The 16,449-nt window shown below is 38.0% G+C and overlaps 2 protein-coding genes across 2 annotated transcripts; one reads left to right on the forward strand and one right to left on the reverse strand.

Moving 5' to 3' along the window:
• The first annotated feature begins 774 nt into the window (after positions 1-774).
• LOC115744388 (MOB kinase activator-like 1A) lies at positions 775-10,247 on the forward strand. The gene is made up of 7 exons (XM_030679534.2): positions 775-906; positions 4,844-4,892; positions 7,046-7,154; positions 7,340-7,433; positions 7,876-8,009; positions 8,151-8,314; positions 9,795-10,247. Exons 1-7 carry the CDS (start codon positions 884-886, stop codon positions 9,867-9,869), a joined length of 648 nt encoding a protein of 215 aa, XP_030535394.1. The 5' UTR covers positions 775-883; the 3' UTR covers positions 9,870-10,247.
• A 1,031-nt stretch (positions 10,248-11,278) lies between these two features.
• Positions 11,279-15,844, reverse strand: LOC115744429 (transmembrane protein 45B). Its single transcript, XM_030679606.2, has 3 exons — positions 15,602-15,844; positions 14,265-14,788; positions 11,279-12,015 (listed from the first exon to the last, which is right to left on the reverse strand). Exons 2-3 carry the CDS (start codon positions 14,609-14,611, stop codon positions 11,538-11,540), a joined length of 825 nt encoding a protein of 274 aa, XP_030535466.2. The 5' UTR covers positions 14,612-14,788; positions 15,602-15,844; the 3' UTR covers positions 11,279-11,537.
• Between the last annotated feature and the right edge of the window lie 605 nt (positions 15,845-16,449).

Below are 16,449 nucleotides of genomic sequence, written 5' to 3' on the forward strand. Positions count from 1 at the left end.
CAGATTTTTTTTTGCCATTTACTAAATTGGTCTTCTTATTTTTACTTTATTGCAACCAAGTCCGCTATTTTTTCTGAATTTACGCGCTTTGGTCCTCTAAGTTTTATGTTATGCAATAAAATCCTTTCACTTTCTTGATTTATGCAATCACGTGTGCTTGGTGCCAATGAGCATCATATATCATATTCTGTTACACAAGTAATGCCGTGTTTTGACCAAAAAAAAAAAAAAGAGGTAATGCCGTGTCATTTCTTAAATTGACATTCAGTTAAAGTGGTTGATCGAATGATTTGGTTGAACTAGTCATCGAAGTTAGAGAATTTAATTGCATCAAAAAATATTTAGAGGTTCAATTCGTATGAATCTGGAAAGCTAAAGATCTCGATTAAATAAAATAAAAGTCGGGAGATCGAATTGCACATACGTCGAAACTCGATATTAAATCCGTGCTTAACTTTTAACGATAATATGATTTAACAAAATGGAAAGCTTATAGCAAAGAAGGAGAATCCGTGTGAAATCCCCACCCCAGTCAAACTCCCAAGTCATGCAGATTATCAGACAATTTTACCAGACCGGCCTTGCAGGCCTGTTTACAGCAAAAAAAAAAAAAAATGTTTTTCTTAGGAACATCCCAAAGAAAAGGAATAAATAAATTAATTAAGACAAGCAATAATACAATAGAAATTAAAAAAAAAAAAGAAAAGAAAAAGAGAAATAGAGAGGGGGAACAGAACAAACAATCATGAGAAGCTCCAAAAGTCAAAATCCTTATTCAGTCTCGTAATTACGCCAGTAAGTGGCCACCTGAAGGGCAAAAGACACAACTCTCTCTCTCTCTCTCTCTCTCTCTTCCCTTTGAGCACACGCAGAGAGGGAAGCCATGAGCCTCTTCGGGCTGGGAAGGTCAGTGACCTGTCATCTCGGGATTTTGATCTCAATTTCGTGCCTTGCTCAAGGCTTTCCGCGAATTCCTTACTTTGCTGCGATTCACGAATTGGAAAGATTGCGTCCGTTCTGATCGGATCCGTTCCGCTTTCCGCTTACCGAGCGCTAGTCCCCGAACAGATGGAATCGGGTGTTTCGTTGGTCGTTTTGGCCGTAATCGCGGAATCTAGGTTCTTGATTCGCGAGAGTACGTAGCTTTCGCCATGTCCGGTCAGCCCCCCGCGTCGCGAACGGGATCGAACTGGGTCGAGCTGTGCAGGTGCGCATGCGTATGTGTAGTGTTTGGAGGTAGTTTTGTTGTTGCCAGTTGGTTGAGTTGGGGTGCTCGCGGCTTGAGGATGTTACGACTGTGCAGTGAATGATGAGATAAGTGGGTTATCTCAGTTGGATCAGTCCATTTTAGTGAACGTGTATGGTCAATGGGCTGGCGAGGGTAGATTGTTTTGTTGATAGCTCTGTCTTTTTCTGTAGATCATTCATCATCGTATAATCTAGAAAGAATTTTCTTCAGTGGCTGCATGGCATTGTTCTCAATTCTGAAAAGCGGTGGCATCTTGTCCCTCCATTTAGCAACGTCCCCATTGCGAAGGAGCGGGTGTAATGCTAATGAGCATTCATTCTTGATTCACCCTTTTTTTCAGTGAATTTAGTGAACTTCTTTTGGTTTGGATGGAGTAAGAGTCTTGCCTTCTAGGTAGTGTCCAGTATGACTAAGCATTCCTTCTTAATATGATCGTTCGAGGGATATGTTTTCGCGAGTAGTGTCTTGCTTCTTGTTTGTTATGCGAATTCCTTATCTTCTCTGCCTGGTTTCCACTCCTTCTAGTACTATTTGCCTGACCAACAAATTCTTTCCTTGCAAAATGGCTCACGTCTTAGATACCTTTTGGAGGTCCTTTGTTTTCCACTTTAAAGTACTAAATGGAGCAAGTTTACTAAGCATTCCTTCTCATATGATCATTTCAGCTAGATGTTTTCCGGGGTATTGTGTTGTTTCTTGTTTGTTATGTGAATTCCTTATCTTCTCTTGTCATTATTTTCTCCTTCTAGTACTATTGACCTGGCAATTGTTTACATGCAAACGGCGCAAACTTTGGATGCCTTTTGGACGTCCTGTATTTTCAGCTTTGCAAACATAAAGTACCAAATGGTGTTCAGCTTGCTTGAGTTATTAGGACCTGCTGGAATTGAAAAGCATCAAGTTGTTGTCAATAGGAAATTGTTAAAACCACACAATAAGAGTACTTGAACCCTTGTGATTTGTATGTACACGGTATTATGGCAAGCATTTATCACATTACTACTTTTTACGAGATTATTAAGACTGGACGTGATTTTCAGGCTATTGGAGGATTTCAAAAGTTGCGATGTTGATGATCTAGCCAATAAGTTCGATATGATTGTACAATCTCAATATATACTTGTCCTCTAGCGATATCTTTTAGATTATAGCTAAGTGTAATCTCTTGTTACCTTCCAAATAAATTGTCAACAATTTCCTACCTTATAAGCTTGAAGAATTTCCATTAGGAAGAGCAGCTTTCTTTCTCTACATTTAAGTCAGTTCACTTTTACTTAATCTCTGTCTAACGTGAGCTTGATCTTGCAGTTGATCTTTTTTTCTTTACAGTTTGTATATTGATTGATCAGGATCTCAATAATCAACAAATAAAAATGGAGAAGTTCATGGAAAAAAAAAACCGTCTTATCATTGGTTCTCTTTGTTTGCACATGCTGGACTCATCCTAGAGGAAGTAATTTACAAGTTGAACTTTTCATTGAATAATGTTTTTGAGATTTATATTTGACAACGACAAAAGAATAAAGATTAATCATAAACAGGTGGAAGATTTTTCAAGTCCCGTACGTCAACTTTACCATAGTGCACAGTAATTATGATACCGCCAATTGATTAAACAATACCACCACTTTTGCACGGTACTCTACATCTTGAGGAGGCCTTTGTAGGCAATGGAGAATGGAAACTTTGGATGGCTAGGAAATTCTCAAAATCTTTTCTATGTTAGCTCCTGTCAAATAGTTCAGATGCATGATTGTGTTTACAATTTCTTCTATGTCTATTCACTCGGAGTTGACCGGCCATCAAATTCTGGAGAGGATGTTAACATTACCCATTAATGCATGCTTTTATCTTTGCATCCTCTTTCTAGATTATAGTCCACACAGCGCCGGACATAGATAAGACTTGTCAATATTGGTGTCCATGTGGAGCTTGAATACTTTTAATAAGTAGGTTTTGATAGTTCTTAAGGAACCAAAGGCAAACCACCACTTTATTTGTGGTAAAGTAGTCAGTTCGAATCAGTCTTGCCTGTTGGAATTTTAGATGCTATTGTATTACTTTACTCTGGGAAATGAAATTTATCTTGCTTCCACTAGTGTACTTTATTAAGCTGCTCTTTTTCTTGTGGAACCGGTGTTCTTGATATTTTGGTGAGAAGATGTAGTTGGTGATATTGGCTCATGTCAAATTTGGTAGGATTGTAAGAGGACATGTAATATGCACACCTTAGATATTTGAATTATGCATGACTCATGTTCATGTGGGTCTTCCTTATAAATTGACAGTATTGATAGACTGAGGGATTAATAGTTGTTGAGTTTTGGAGAAAGAAAATTTTCTTGTTTCCCTTATGCTATGATTTGGAGATGAGAGAAAGGGGCAAATGAAACTTAAGTGGAAAATTTTGATAATTTTAAAATTTTTACCTGAAGGAAAATGACGGAAAATATAAATTTTAGGCATTTGCCATCCTGATTTTCATCTCCTCCCTTTCCCAAACATAGCATTAGTATTTACAGTAGATAAGTACTTATTTTGTTTGGAAGCATTAAGATGGTTGAAAGCATATGTGATTTGATTGAATCTGCCCACGTTATAGTGGGTTCAGGAATTGGTACAACAAGAGATGGAATATATGAATCCCCATAAAGCATGAGAAATGATGAAATGGAATATAGTCCATGACTCCATTTGGTGACTCTAGTGTGTGCGATAATGCTTAGTTGAGGATATTGTGGCAAGTTAGCTTTTTATTAGTGGTGTTAGGGCTCTAATAAAAATTCTGGACTCAAAAAGATAAGAATCCTTAGATTATTTTAGTATCATAGTTGTGTCTGAAACATTCTGAATCCATCAGAGTTCGACAATCGATAAATCTTTGGGGGTCTTTCTAACTTAACACATCTGAACCTCAAACGTGCCGGTGTAGTCCTTTCTGAAACAACTGTAGGATGTTTGGCCATGTTTTGCTGTTTGTTTTGGATCATTGTTTTACACTTAAATTGTGGTTCTTTGGATATTTGCTCTAATAGGCCTTATCAAATTATCAAGTGTCTTGTAACTGCTGACATAGTGAAATAATTGTTTGAAGGACATGTTATTATATATTTTTATGAAATTGGACTTTGAAAAGAGTTTTCTTATGTAAGGCTTTGATAGAGATAAGGTTTTCCATGTGTCCAACATTAAATGTGTTAACCTTAGCAGAGGAAGGGAAATTATTAATAGGAGACTGTCAGGAAAAGGATTATCTTTTTCTCCATGAATGATTCTAGTGCTTGGATTAGATAAACTCTGGTGCCTCTAAGTGGTTCGTGGAATGTTTTGAAAGTAAATTTACTAGGGTATTAAGGTCAAGCGTTAGAAAGATGGGCCAAGTGTCAAGTTTGTGCGATATGCGTGATTAGTTTCTGTATACTACTTTTTTCGTTACCCCTAATTTGGCATCAGTTTTACATGTCATTTCTGTACTGTAGAAATCATTGTTTATATGTTTTCTTTTTCTTGTTTTCCCTTCAAATACTTCCTCTATACCTAGAATACTTTGTACTTTAAAATCGATTTGTGCCTTGCTAACGTAAGGCTTCACAGAAATCAAAGAACATTCCGGCCTAAAAAGAGTGCGCCCTCAGGGAGTAAGGTTGGTTCCATTTGTTTACGCATCCTTCTGGTCATTTCTTAGCTGATAACTGCCCCTCTTTTCCCTATTTCTTTGCGACTCTTATAATTTCTGTCTTCACTTTGAGGAGCATCTACAAAAATTTTAAAAGCATATTTTTGCATATTACTCCATTTATGTGCTTGTGACAAGGTCACTATTCTTGTTTCTCTATGGTTTTTCGAGTGACATGGATGAAGATGAACAGAGGAGTAGGCTTTGCATGTTATGACCTTAAGATTATTTCAGTTAGTAAGAATGTTGCTGAAAATTATCATCAGGTAATTTTTAGTGCAAGTCTAGCAGCTAAGGCGGGCTGGGGCGACCACCAGCCCCCTGGGTTGTCGGACCTGATCATCACCACATAATGATATAACATCCAAAATTTGGAGCATTGTCCTTTGCATTTTAGTAATCAAAATGTCATCACCTCATAATAAGCTATATTGAATCGAGGATTTATGGACATTTTTACATTTTAATAACATTGTTGTTGATGGTCAATGCTCCTTTCCGGAGATGAACTACTACATGTTGGACTGCATGTCAGCTTCTACTATAGGAACTTCTACTCATTATCCAGGAATGGGAAAGACAGAAAATCAACATGAATTTAGCAGAAAAGGAACTGGATTTTCGAGTAGTAGGGAAGTATGAATTATGTATAACTTGACAGGGTGGAAAGTGGAAGACCATAATTTTTTTTAGTTATTAACCTAATAATTTTGCACATAACCCACTTGTCAAGTATGTATCTGGTCCTTGTTAGATGAGGTGCCAAACATCTAGTAAATGGATGTATTTAATATCAACTAAGAAGGATACATGACTAGCACATGCATTGTAAATGTGCAACTCATTTAGTACCGCTGGACTTTCTCTTTTGGACTATTTGTGAATTTTTTCTTGTAGTTTCAAATGGTGCTCTTTGATTGTTTTTGTAGTTAAAAATGGTTTTTCTTGCTGCAATTGATGGTCTTACCTACAAACCTGTGGCTTAACATTTTTAAGCCCCAGAGATCGTTTTTAAAATGTGCTAAAAGTGATTTTTTAGCATGGAAATAAGTTGAGGGATGTGTGAATCCTTACACTCAAAAGGACTGAAAAGTAGGGCGTGTCTGTTTCAGGGAAAGGTGTTCTCTCCGAATTAGTTGTCCAGATTTTCACCCGTTTGGTTCCCCGGAAAATGACTAGTTCATGAACAAAATTAGGAAAATGAATTCCCTAATCTGAAGAGGTAAAAATATTTTTTGGAATTGCTCCTATTTAAGTTTTTTAATACTTTAATATCTTAATATTACATTTTAATATTACTTTCTTTTCTTTTTCTTTTTTTTCCTTTCCTCCCTCACTGCTACTGCAGGCAGTGGCCACCAGCGAGCCGTGGGCTCGTTGGTGGCTGCCGCAGCTGGTGGCTGTGGAAGAAGAAAGGAGAAGAAAAGGAAAAAAAATAAAAAAAATAGTAAATCGAAAATAAAAAAATAATCTAAAAATTCGAATTTTTTTTTGCCTTAGATAAAGTTATGAGATTGAAATCATTTTTCAAATGAAACCCTAACATCGGAAAATGTTTTCAGTAACATATCACCAAATAAAGAAAAACAAATCGTTTTCCGAGAAAATGATTTCTCGAAAATCATTTTCCGGAAAATGAATTCCTGGAAAACGTTTTCAGTGAACAAGCACACCCGTGGAGGAGATAAGGATGTATGAATGCTTTTGTTGAAGCTTTCAGAGAAATGATTGCTAATATGGTATTTCAGGAGTTTCTTGTTCATCACAACTTAGATTGTGGAAAATGAATTATAGCAGCTTATCTGTTTTCCAACGAAGAAGGTCAATTGTCGTTTTCCTAGTTTAGCTTTAAGAGAAATGATTGCTAATAGGGTATTTCATGAGTTTCTCGGTCATCACAACTTAGAATATGAAAAATGAATTGTAGCAGCTTATCTGTTTTCCAATGAAGGTGGTCTGGTTTCCTAGTTTAGTTAATGGACCAGAATAGACGTGTAACACTTATAATACAGAGTGACCATTGATACCTTCTCTTTCTGGTTTCTCTGGTGTTTGTATATAAACAGCTGTGGTTGCTCTGCAATCTCTCATCTGATTTTTTTTTTTTTGGCACAATGCAGGGGGCGCAACTTAGGAAGCATATTGATGCCACTCTTGGGAGTGGAAACCTGAGGGAAGCAGTGAGACTTCCTCCTGGAGAAGATCTGAATGAATGGCTTGCTGTCAACAGTGTGTTTCTTTTCTAACCTAATTTTGCTCTCTCTTCACATGCGCACGTGCCTATGTCCGTGTGGGGGCACACATATGTGTGCACTTGCACTAGGATTATTATGTTCATGCAGCTAAACTTCTCAGCAATTAATTTTCTCTTAAGGATCTAAGCTAAATGAGCTGGTTGTGTGTTTCAATTTCAGCTGTGGATTTCTTCAACCAGGTGAATCTGCTCTATGGTACCCTGACAGAGTTTTGTACTCCTGAAAACTGTCCTACTATGACTGCAGGACCCAAGTAAGTTACCGTAAATGGTCTTTTCTTGCTTTATCTGCATTTGTTCAGCTGTGAAAAACATAACAAGGCTAGCAGCTCTGGGTGTGCCTCAGCAAGTCATGATTCTTAACCATATTCTGACAAATTCGGAAAATCCTTGTTTCGTATTTCTCATTATCTGTCTATTGTGTGGATGTGTTAAGAGTTTGAGCATCATGTGTTAGTGCTTTTAGGGGACTCAGGAAAAAGAAACTTCCTTTGCATGTAGTGTTATTGATTGGATATTTCACAATTCTCTGATATTAGATAACCCTAATGGACATTGTAAACATTATGCGACTTCCATGTTATGGGCAGATACTGATTGATGTTGCTAGTGGTGATGTGGCTTTTATTTTGCCGTTATTTTTAGTTTAAGACTTTGCAGATGAAGCCAGGCATATATTGATAAGCATTTTCACAGGTACGAGTATAGGTGGGCTGATGGTGTACAAATCAAGAAGCCAATCGAGGTTTCAGCTCCAAAATATGTTGAATATCTGATGGATTGGATTGAAGCACAGCTAGATGATGAATCCATTTTTCCTCAGAAGCTTGGTAATTCTTATCCTCACAGTTTCCCCTCAGTTTTAATTGGTTCTTACAGAAGTTGGAAATGTTGCAGTTTAAAGGAAAAGAACTTTGTTGATGTCTCTCGCATATTATTCACTTTGCTTTCTTCTTCATAATTCTTCACAGGTGCCCCATTTCCTCCTAACTTCAAGGAGGTGGTGAAGACAATTTTCAAGCGGCTGTTCCGTGTGTATGCCCATATATATCATTCGCATTTTCAGAAAATTGTTAGCCTTAAGGAGGAGGCCCACCTTAACACTTGCTTCAAACATTTTATCTTGTTCACCTGTGTAAGTTCCTTTCACATATAGAATACTGCTCACTTCTGTGGCGTCATAAAGAATTTGGTTTGGATGTCTCTGCATGGTGTCCATATACTCCATAGCCCAGTCAAATCTGATTCGCATCTCTGATTGTGGGACTTTGCATTTTAGGATAAAATAACTTGTTGAAATGGGGAAGGTACAGTTTAGGTACGCTGGGAGCATAAGGAAAGTACTACCAGCATAGGACAAAGGAGTAAGGAAACGAAAAAACTAAATAAAGAACGAGACAGCACTAGGCACTGGATAACTTTGGAACTGATCGCTCGATGACAGCATTGAGCATCCAGCTTGGGTTTGCAGGGATTTAGGCATTAGCTGATACATCCTTTCTTTATATGATGGCAACTATCTTTTAGAAGTTAGTTTCCATTGTAGAATGTCTACTTTAATGGGCCCTCTGTTCTCCTCATTGCATGCTAATGCCACATTGAATTTGTAAACAAAATCTAATCTCTCTAAGGACAAGAAAAGTTTTGAGAAAATGGCTTAATAAGGGAACATTGTTGAAAATTTTGGTAGTAGATTAGTTTCATTCATGAAAATCTAGCGTTTCCATATGTGGAGCCATGCTGTATTGTGGACTTCAAGGTCCTTACAATGTTTGGTTCGAAGACATAGAAGTGGTAAATATGTGGTTTAGAGAATTAGGTTTACGTGATCTAGTATCGCTCTCTCTTCTCCTAAGGAGTGACAAGTTCAATTGACTGCAGTGAGTTATTCTTTTACAGCTTACTATATATGTGATACATTAGGAATAGCTTGTAATTGATAGTTGCATGTTAGTCTAACACCTCATCTAATGTTTGTGGTCTAATTGACACAATGGAGGAGAAGAGTAATATATTGAAGTTACAATTGTGATTTTGTTGATCCTGGGGGTCTACATAACTAGGAAATTGGGTCCATAGGAAACAGTACTTATTAAGCCAGTGAAACGGTTAGCTGTGATCCTATTCAACATGAGAGATTCCATATAGATTCCATATGAACTTTTTGGTGCTCTATATTTTGCTTGTTTATCTGTTTGCTTTTTACTATTTCGGCTTATGCAAAATCTGCACAGTTTGCCCCTAGCCCTCTATTTGCCTTTTTCATAACCCTTGGAGGATCATATTAGGTGAGCATTGCTATTACTATATTTTGGGAAATGGACCTGCCATTTTCTTTGCATCTGATCTTGGAGACTTGTGAGCTAGGGTTTCCATGTGCCTGCATGGACTATGAGACGGGGTTTCATGATTGTTTGACTGCTTGAATACTGAATAATAAATATGGCCTTCTGTGATGGTGCTTCCTTGAGGAAGTGAAACTCATTTGGCTCTCAATTTAGCGTGAAAATAAGTCTATAGTTCGGCTGCACAGCATCCTGTCGAATAGTTAACGTGTATTGTGATGCAAAACAGCGGAAAGTATCCTGAAGATAATGGTACTGTTACTTGTGCAGGAATTTGGGCTGATTGACAAGAAGGAGCTGGCTCCACTTCAAGAGCTGATAGACTCCATAATTGTTCCATATTGAATACACTCTGCCGCCCAATGACAAAGTAGAACTAGGCTTTAGATGAATAAGAACAAACTGCTGCTTGGCTCTTGATCTTTACCGCAAGTGCTGTATTTTGTGTTATTATTTAATTACCGTCATGGGTTGTCTGCTGTAAGTTGTGCCCAGTTAAAATTGTGGAACTACAGTGACTTTTAATCTTTAACAGAGCATCACATTCTGATGTAGATATCTGAGAACAATCTAGACGTGGAGCTCTTAAGGGAACCAACAAAGCAAATGGAAATGTGGTGATGCTCTGTATTTAGTATTGATCCTGAACTGCCTAAAAGAAGTGTTGTTACTGAACTCCTTATTTGTAATTTATTGATCATGTCGGACGTCTGCCGTGTCAAATGTTGTAATTCTATGGTAAGATTGTGCGGGCAGGAGACAGGTGCATAAGTTGCATTTCTCAGAGTTGCTTCCGGCAATGCTCTAGTCTCAAGGAAACAGCAAATCCTGCAACCAACACTTAGCTCTATTAGAAAAGTTCAGGTTTAGCTATAGATCAGAACTTGGTATAATGACATAGTACAACTCCGAATTTCTCTCACCAAATTGTCAGTTCTTCAAACATGAGTTTTTCTAGAGTTTGCGTATTAATATATGACTAATTGATTAATGCTTAAGCTCAATTCTTCATTCAGCTCTTGTAAAGGGCGCTACTTAAGAAAGGGCTTATTGTGGTGGCATGCCCGGACATGAATCGTGAGGATTGGGTGGAGGTTTTTTGTGCCCAGATCTTAGACAACAGGCTCGGAATGCTAGAGTTCTTGACTTTCTCGAGTTTGAGGGTCGGTTAAAAAAGAAAAAAAAAGAAAGAAAAAGAATGGAAAGAAAAAACAAACTAATAAATATAAAATCAAAAGAATACTCAATTCATATTAAAAATTATCCATTTCAACATTGGTTACGTCATGTAGGACGGTCGGTGTCCATGTTAGCGATTTTTGATCAATATTGGCTGGATGTATTGAATTGGTACAAATATAAAAGATTTAAGACTCATTCGACCAAAAAAAAAAAAAAAGTTTAAGACCGAACTGATATAATTACAATAGGTTTAGAATTTTTTTGGTAATTTTCTCAAAATAGAGTGCGATACGTCGAGGGAGAGTGTTCACACTTGCGGTATAAGTTTCAAGCTTAACATGTGAATCAACAAATTGGCAGTTGTATTACTATTTCTGCTGTTTATCCTTCTAACCCATTCCATTTTTGTCCCCTCAATCCGCCAGTAATACATGGATGTGGGCATATGGCAATGCCGTCCGGATGATAAGCACGACACCTTCAGAATTACTACGCAATTCTGAAAGGCTCCCTGTTAACAATGAGGCCTCCTTCGAATACGTTCCGTGACATAGATGGATAGTTAGAGGAAATAATTCGAAGAAAATTTACCAACTTCAACAAAACAATCTGCCGAGCAGATAGATCTTTGGAGGTCTTCCGAGAGCTTCGATAAAAAAAATTCTACTATTCTCTTGTAGTTTGTCTATATGGACGCGCAATTTCGATCAATATACACTACAAAATCTGCAGGAGCCATCCAAATGCCCCCTTATTCCTCTGACGCACTACAAATGAATAAACTACAAAAAGTCAAAAAAGGCTACGGAATTTGCACTTTGTGTGCTCTGTCTAGTCCTCTTGGGATACATGCAAGCTCCTAGGCTCGGAATGCCCAAACTGTCTAGCTGCAAAGCCGTAACAACCAACCACCAGAGCCAGCACGCCGAGGACGAGGCTGAAAAGCTGGAAGTTGGCAAGATACTCACCACGAGCCTCGCTTTCCACCGAGTTGCACACAATGTTGCTGCCCTTGAGCTGGCAACCATTGGGCATCGAGGGTCCGTATAGGGTGAAGGCTGTCTGGTAGAACCAGAGTCCTTGCAATGTTATAGCTATGCCGCTGCAGAGATCGACTGGGAAACTGGTCGGTAGGAGGGCCCCGGCAATGGTGGAAGCGACGCAAAGTCCTATAAGCAGGACAAGGAGGAGGTGATAATAACCCTCCAGGCCCTTGTGCGTCGTGGAGTGGAAGTAGAATAGGAGGTACTCCGCGCAGAATGCCGTGGTGGCAATCAAGCACAGCGCTCCTTCTGGTAAAGGAAGGAAGCTGCAATTGCAGAAAGATTGGCAACAGCAAAAGTCAAAAATTCTGGATTGCTCAGCAAAAAAATGTGGGAGGTAAAGCATCCAAAACTCAAGAGTCTGTTAACTATAACACTCAAAGCAGAGGAACAGTTGGTCACGTGTATGTATGCTGATGCAATAGTATTACTAGCGATGCTTCTGAAGTTTCTGCAGCACCACAATACAGCAAACTCACTGGTAAGCTTCAGGAGTAATCCTTTAGCAATTGACAACTAACCAGCTAAAGGCATCTGAAGATTTACTATAAGTTACAACTCCACATCGAGTAAACAACAAGCCATGAACTCGCCATGCACTAATAGTACTCATAGGTAATCCCAACACAAAAAGTTTAGATTTTTTTCTTAAAAATAAATTCTTAAGATGTAGAATCATATGATTACTGCAACCTGAGATTTTCCTTAACCCTACCAAAGGAAAAATTTACTAAGGATACTCAAAGTAGACCCTGTCCCTAAATGGATAGGTCAAGTGGCATTAGAGCACCAATATCAAGTTTCTAAAATGGTCAAGCTGTGTTAGACAGAAAATGCTGCAAAGCTGGATTATTTCGGCATAAAAGAGTGAAACATAAACCTCTTATCTTGTCAAATTCATGCAGACGCTTGCTCTAAATATTCTATTGTCAACGGGTAGTAACAATCTGATGATTCCCAAGTGAAAGAGGATTTGTCATAAAACTAGTCCATGAAGAAAGTGTAAAAGATACTTCCAGCATTTTCACAGCAATCTGGATTGTGCAATGTTGACAGTTTTCAGCCAAAGCCTACCCAGAAAAAAAAAAAAAAACCAAAATAAGTAGGAAAAAAATAAGAAACTTTGTTGTGAAGCCTCATTTTAGAAGCCAAGCAATTCCCTAATCTCAAGATGATGGTGAATTGCAACTACAATTCAATATCATCCCTGATGAGCACTTGCCATTCATTGGTTATTAGGAGCATCCCAGAAATGTCAGAGGGCTTGAAGCTTGGAACTTGGAATTACAATGTTGAGTGAAAGAAACCTACAGTGAATAATCTCAAGGAGGTAGTGTTATCTTTCTTCTTCATAAGCTACAGGTGAGAAGGGAAAAAAGGATCACCCCAGCCAAGTGGACCAACTCTTGGCCTGAACAATGAAACAATGTTCATAAAGGACTAAGGGTCATCAGCTACATTAGGAGTAGTTTGTAAATGTTGAAGGTTCATTCTAATAGACCATTAATTCTCATAGAGACACTGATTAATGTCCTAAAGCTAAAAACACTAACCTCTCGGCTCAGACTGAGAGCAAGAGCATTAAAAGGCTTTGGTTTTTGCCTACTCAAATCAAACAGATTATCATTCGATCAGAACTATTCTCTCTACTCTAATCTTCCTTACTCCTGAACTAAGACTTTAAAACAAAATAGAGGAAAAGGCCAGATCCCGTCTGGTTAATGGAAACATATGGACTCACTCTGTGAATTACAGTAATGCATCTCTTAAATACCATATATAAATTTGTCAAGGCAATGCCGTGAACTTTATGAGCTTATTCCTTTATGCAAATGAAAGTTCTTAAGTCATCATACAACCCGAAAGGGAGATTAACACAATCTATCCAAAGTTTAAGAAAAATAAGAGAACACACTCTATCCACAGTAGTGATACAAAAGTACCCAAAGATGGCAAAACTCTAAAGCGACCAGCGCGCAGAAAGCATAAAGACGAAAAGAGTATATCATGCATATGATGGAAATAAAAAATCACTATGCCTTAAAATTCCTGCTTCAACTGATTCAATTTTCCAATTGATACTCTACACCATATTGAGAACATCAAGAGACTTGAGTTTTATTATTCAGACGATGAAATATTCATCAAGAATTAGGTTCCTTCTTCTCCCTAGGGTCCTCTAAGTAGAGTAATAAATGACACTAAAAAATCAAATTGTGTATTTCAGGGAACCACACATCTGTTATTTAGATGTTCCTCCAGGACAGATGCTGAGCATTGTACCGCATTATTGACCAAAACTGGCTCTAAACTGTTACCCAGTTACAAATTGTGTGGGCTCAGCAGCGCTTACATTTGTTCAGCATTAAGGCATCAACAGAAACCACTTGATAGCTCCATATCAGAAAGGCTTCTAAAAAGTTCTACCGTGCATATGACACCACCACCCAGAACAAACATAAAGAGAAAAAGAAAGCATAAAAGACCTGTTGAGAGTAATGGGCCAGGAACCAACCTGGTTTTCTCTGAGAGCAGAGCTACGAGCCCAAAGATGAAGAACATGAGGAGCATTCCCGAATGCTCAAAATCATTCATGTGTGCTGGGTTCAAGACTCCATTAACAAACAACTTGAGGTGGGGAGAATAGAGAAGCTCAATACACAAATCAATGAAAGCACCGACTGTAATGACATATAGCTCCAAGTGTTTCAGCCTCCCCTCGAATCCAGGCACCGGGTTCCACACCCGGACCCGGAAGGCCTTTGGGTTTGACACTTGCCTAAACACACAACTCCACACATGCCACAAACCGACCACAAGGAAGAGAGTCCCCGGAAGAGCATGACCCTTGAAAGAACCCATAACTTGCTGTTATCTACAAACACAAACTATCCACCTTCCTGTTTATCTGAATTGAATCTGTGATGAGCAATCAAGCAAGCCGCCTTTAAAGTTGACAGCCCTCCAAATGGATGACACTACGCTGAAGGATAGAAGCAGTTTCTTCAAATTCTTTCCTGCTGAATCAACTGGAGGCTTCTGGGTCAAAAGTAAGATATTCAGAGAAAACGTGTTAAACTCCTGTAGCAGTTGTCAATGGTTTTGACTTTTTTGGCTTCTTTGTCAAAATGAAGCTAATCCAATCGGCAAAACAAGAAAATTACTCTATTTCAAGCAATTATTGCATCAAGATGGACCTTATTCTTCACTCGACAAACAAAATAGAACTATTTCTAACTATAATCAGCTGGAGTTCTTCAATCGTCCGACTACAATAACTACCACTAGTGCTAACACTGGAAATCAACGAAGATCCAAACTGCTAATTGCAACTCTGAATCTCTGTCTCTGTATTGATATTTCCCAAAAAAAAAAAAAAAAAGAGAGGCAAGAACCCCAAAGAGAAAACAATGGGCTGTTACAAAGTCAAATTGCTCAAACACGACCAGAACTTTTAGTAAAAGAAAAACGGGTACTTTCCAACCCGCACCTTTAAGTCAATTCGTTCTTTTTTCTTTATCGCTCTTCTTCGTTTAAAAGCTGAAACTTGCACCTATAACCTCCGACCCGGAGAGATTAGCAGGACTCAAGTTACTGATCCATACCCATTTAATTTTCTTCTTCGATGAATCTGAGCGAAGAATAACAAGAAGACGACATTATCTTATCTTTCTTGCTTTTTTTCTGAGAGAGCGGTGAGCACAAAGCAGAGTGCGAGTCAACGACGCATATGTTCCCGAGATATCTCGGCGTTGACGGGGTATTGTATAGAGCAGAGAGTTGAAAAAAAAACAAAGAAAGGAAGAGAGGAAGCGAAAAGAGATTATACATGGACAATGAGAAGGAACGTACTTGCAGTATCAGAGACGTGATTGGAGTAGTTGCAGTTCTCGAAGCGCCGTTCGTTTTCCTCCTCAAAAAAGCCTTCGATCGTCTTATGATTACGACCCGAAAAGCCCCGCCATCATCACCTCCGAATCACAAGAGCCGGCAAAAACGAATCACAGAGAACAAAAAGAGAAAAAGAAGAAGTTTCAGAGAGAGAGAGAGAGTATAATAATGGCGGCACTGGTGGTGGTGGGGATCTGGTCCTTGTTCGGAACGAGGAAAAGGAAGCAAAAGAAATATGGACATGGGTTTTTGCTTATTTTTCCATGTGTTGCTTAGTGTTTTTCTTTTTCTTGTAAAAAAAAAAAAAGTTAATATCACGAAAAATTCTAAATTGATATACCTGTGACAAATTTATCCAAAATTATTCTTTTGATCATAAAAAATTTCAAACTTATACATTTGTGATAAATTTACCCCAAACCGATATACCTTTATCACCCTCCATTAATTTTCGTTAAATTTAACTATCAAATTCTTGAGTTAGATGTCACATAACGGTTTGTGGATGTACCAATTTAGCGATTTTACCCTCTGTTGGTCACATATATATTAATTTGAGATTTTTTTTTATGGCCACAAGTGTGTCGGTTGGGGTTTTTCATGGTTAAAAAAAATTAGTTTAGGGTAAATTTGTTATAGGTGTATCAATATATGATTTTTGATGGTAAAAAATATAGGTTGGGATAAATTTGCCATATCTATATTAGTTTGGGATTTTTCGTGATTAAAATAATGATTTAGAGTAAATTTATCACAAATTTACCAGTTTGAGATTTTTCGTGGTATTAATAAAAAAAAATCATTTGACT

The sequence above is a fragment of the Rhodamnia argentea genome, chromosome 9 (genome assembly GCF_020921035.1).
Source record: "Rhodamnia argentea isolate NSW1041297 chromosome 9, ASM2092103v1, whole genome shotgun sequence".
NCBI lineage: Eukaryota > Viridiplantae > Streptophyta > Magnoliopsida > Myrtales > Myrtaceae > Rhodamnia > Rhodamnia argentea.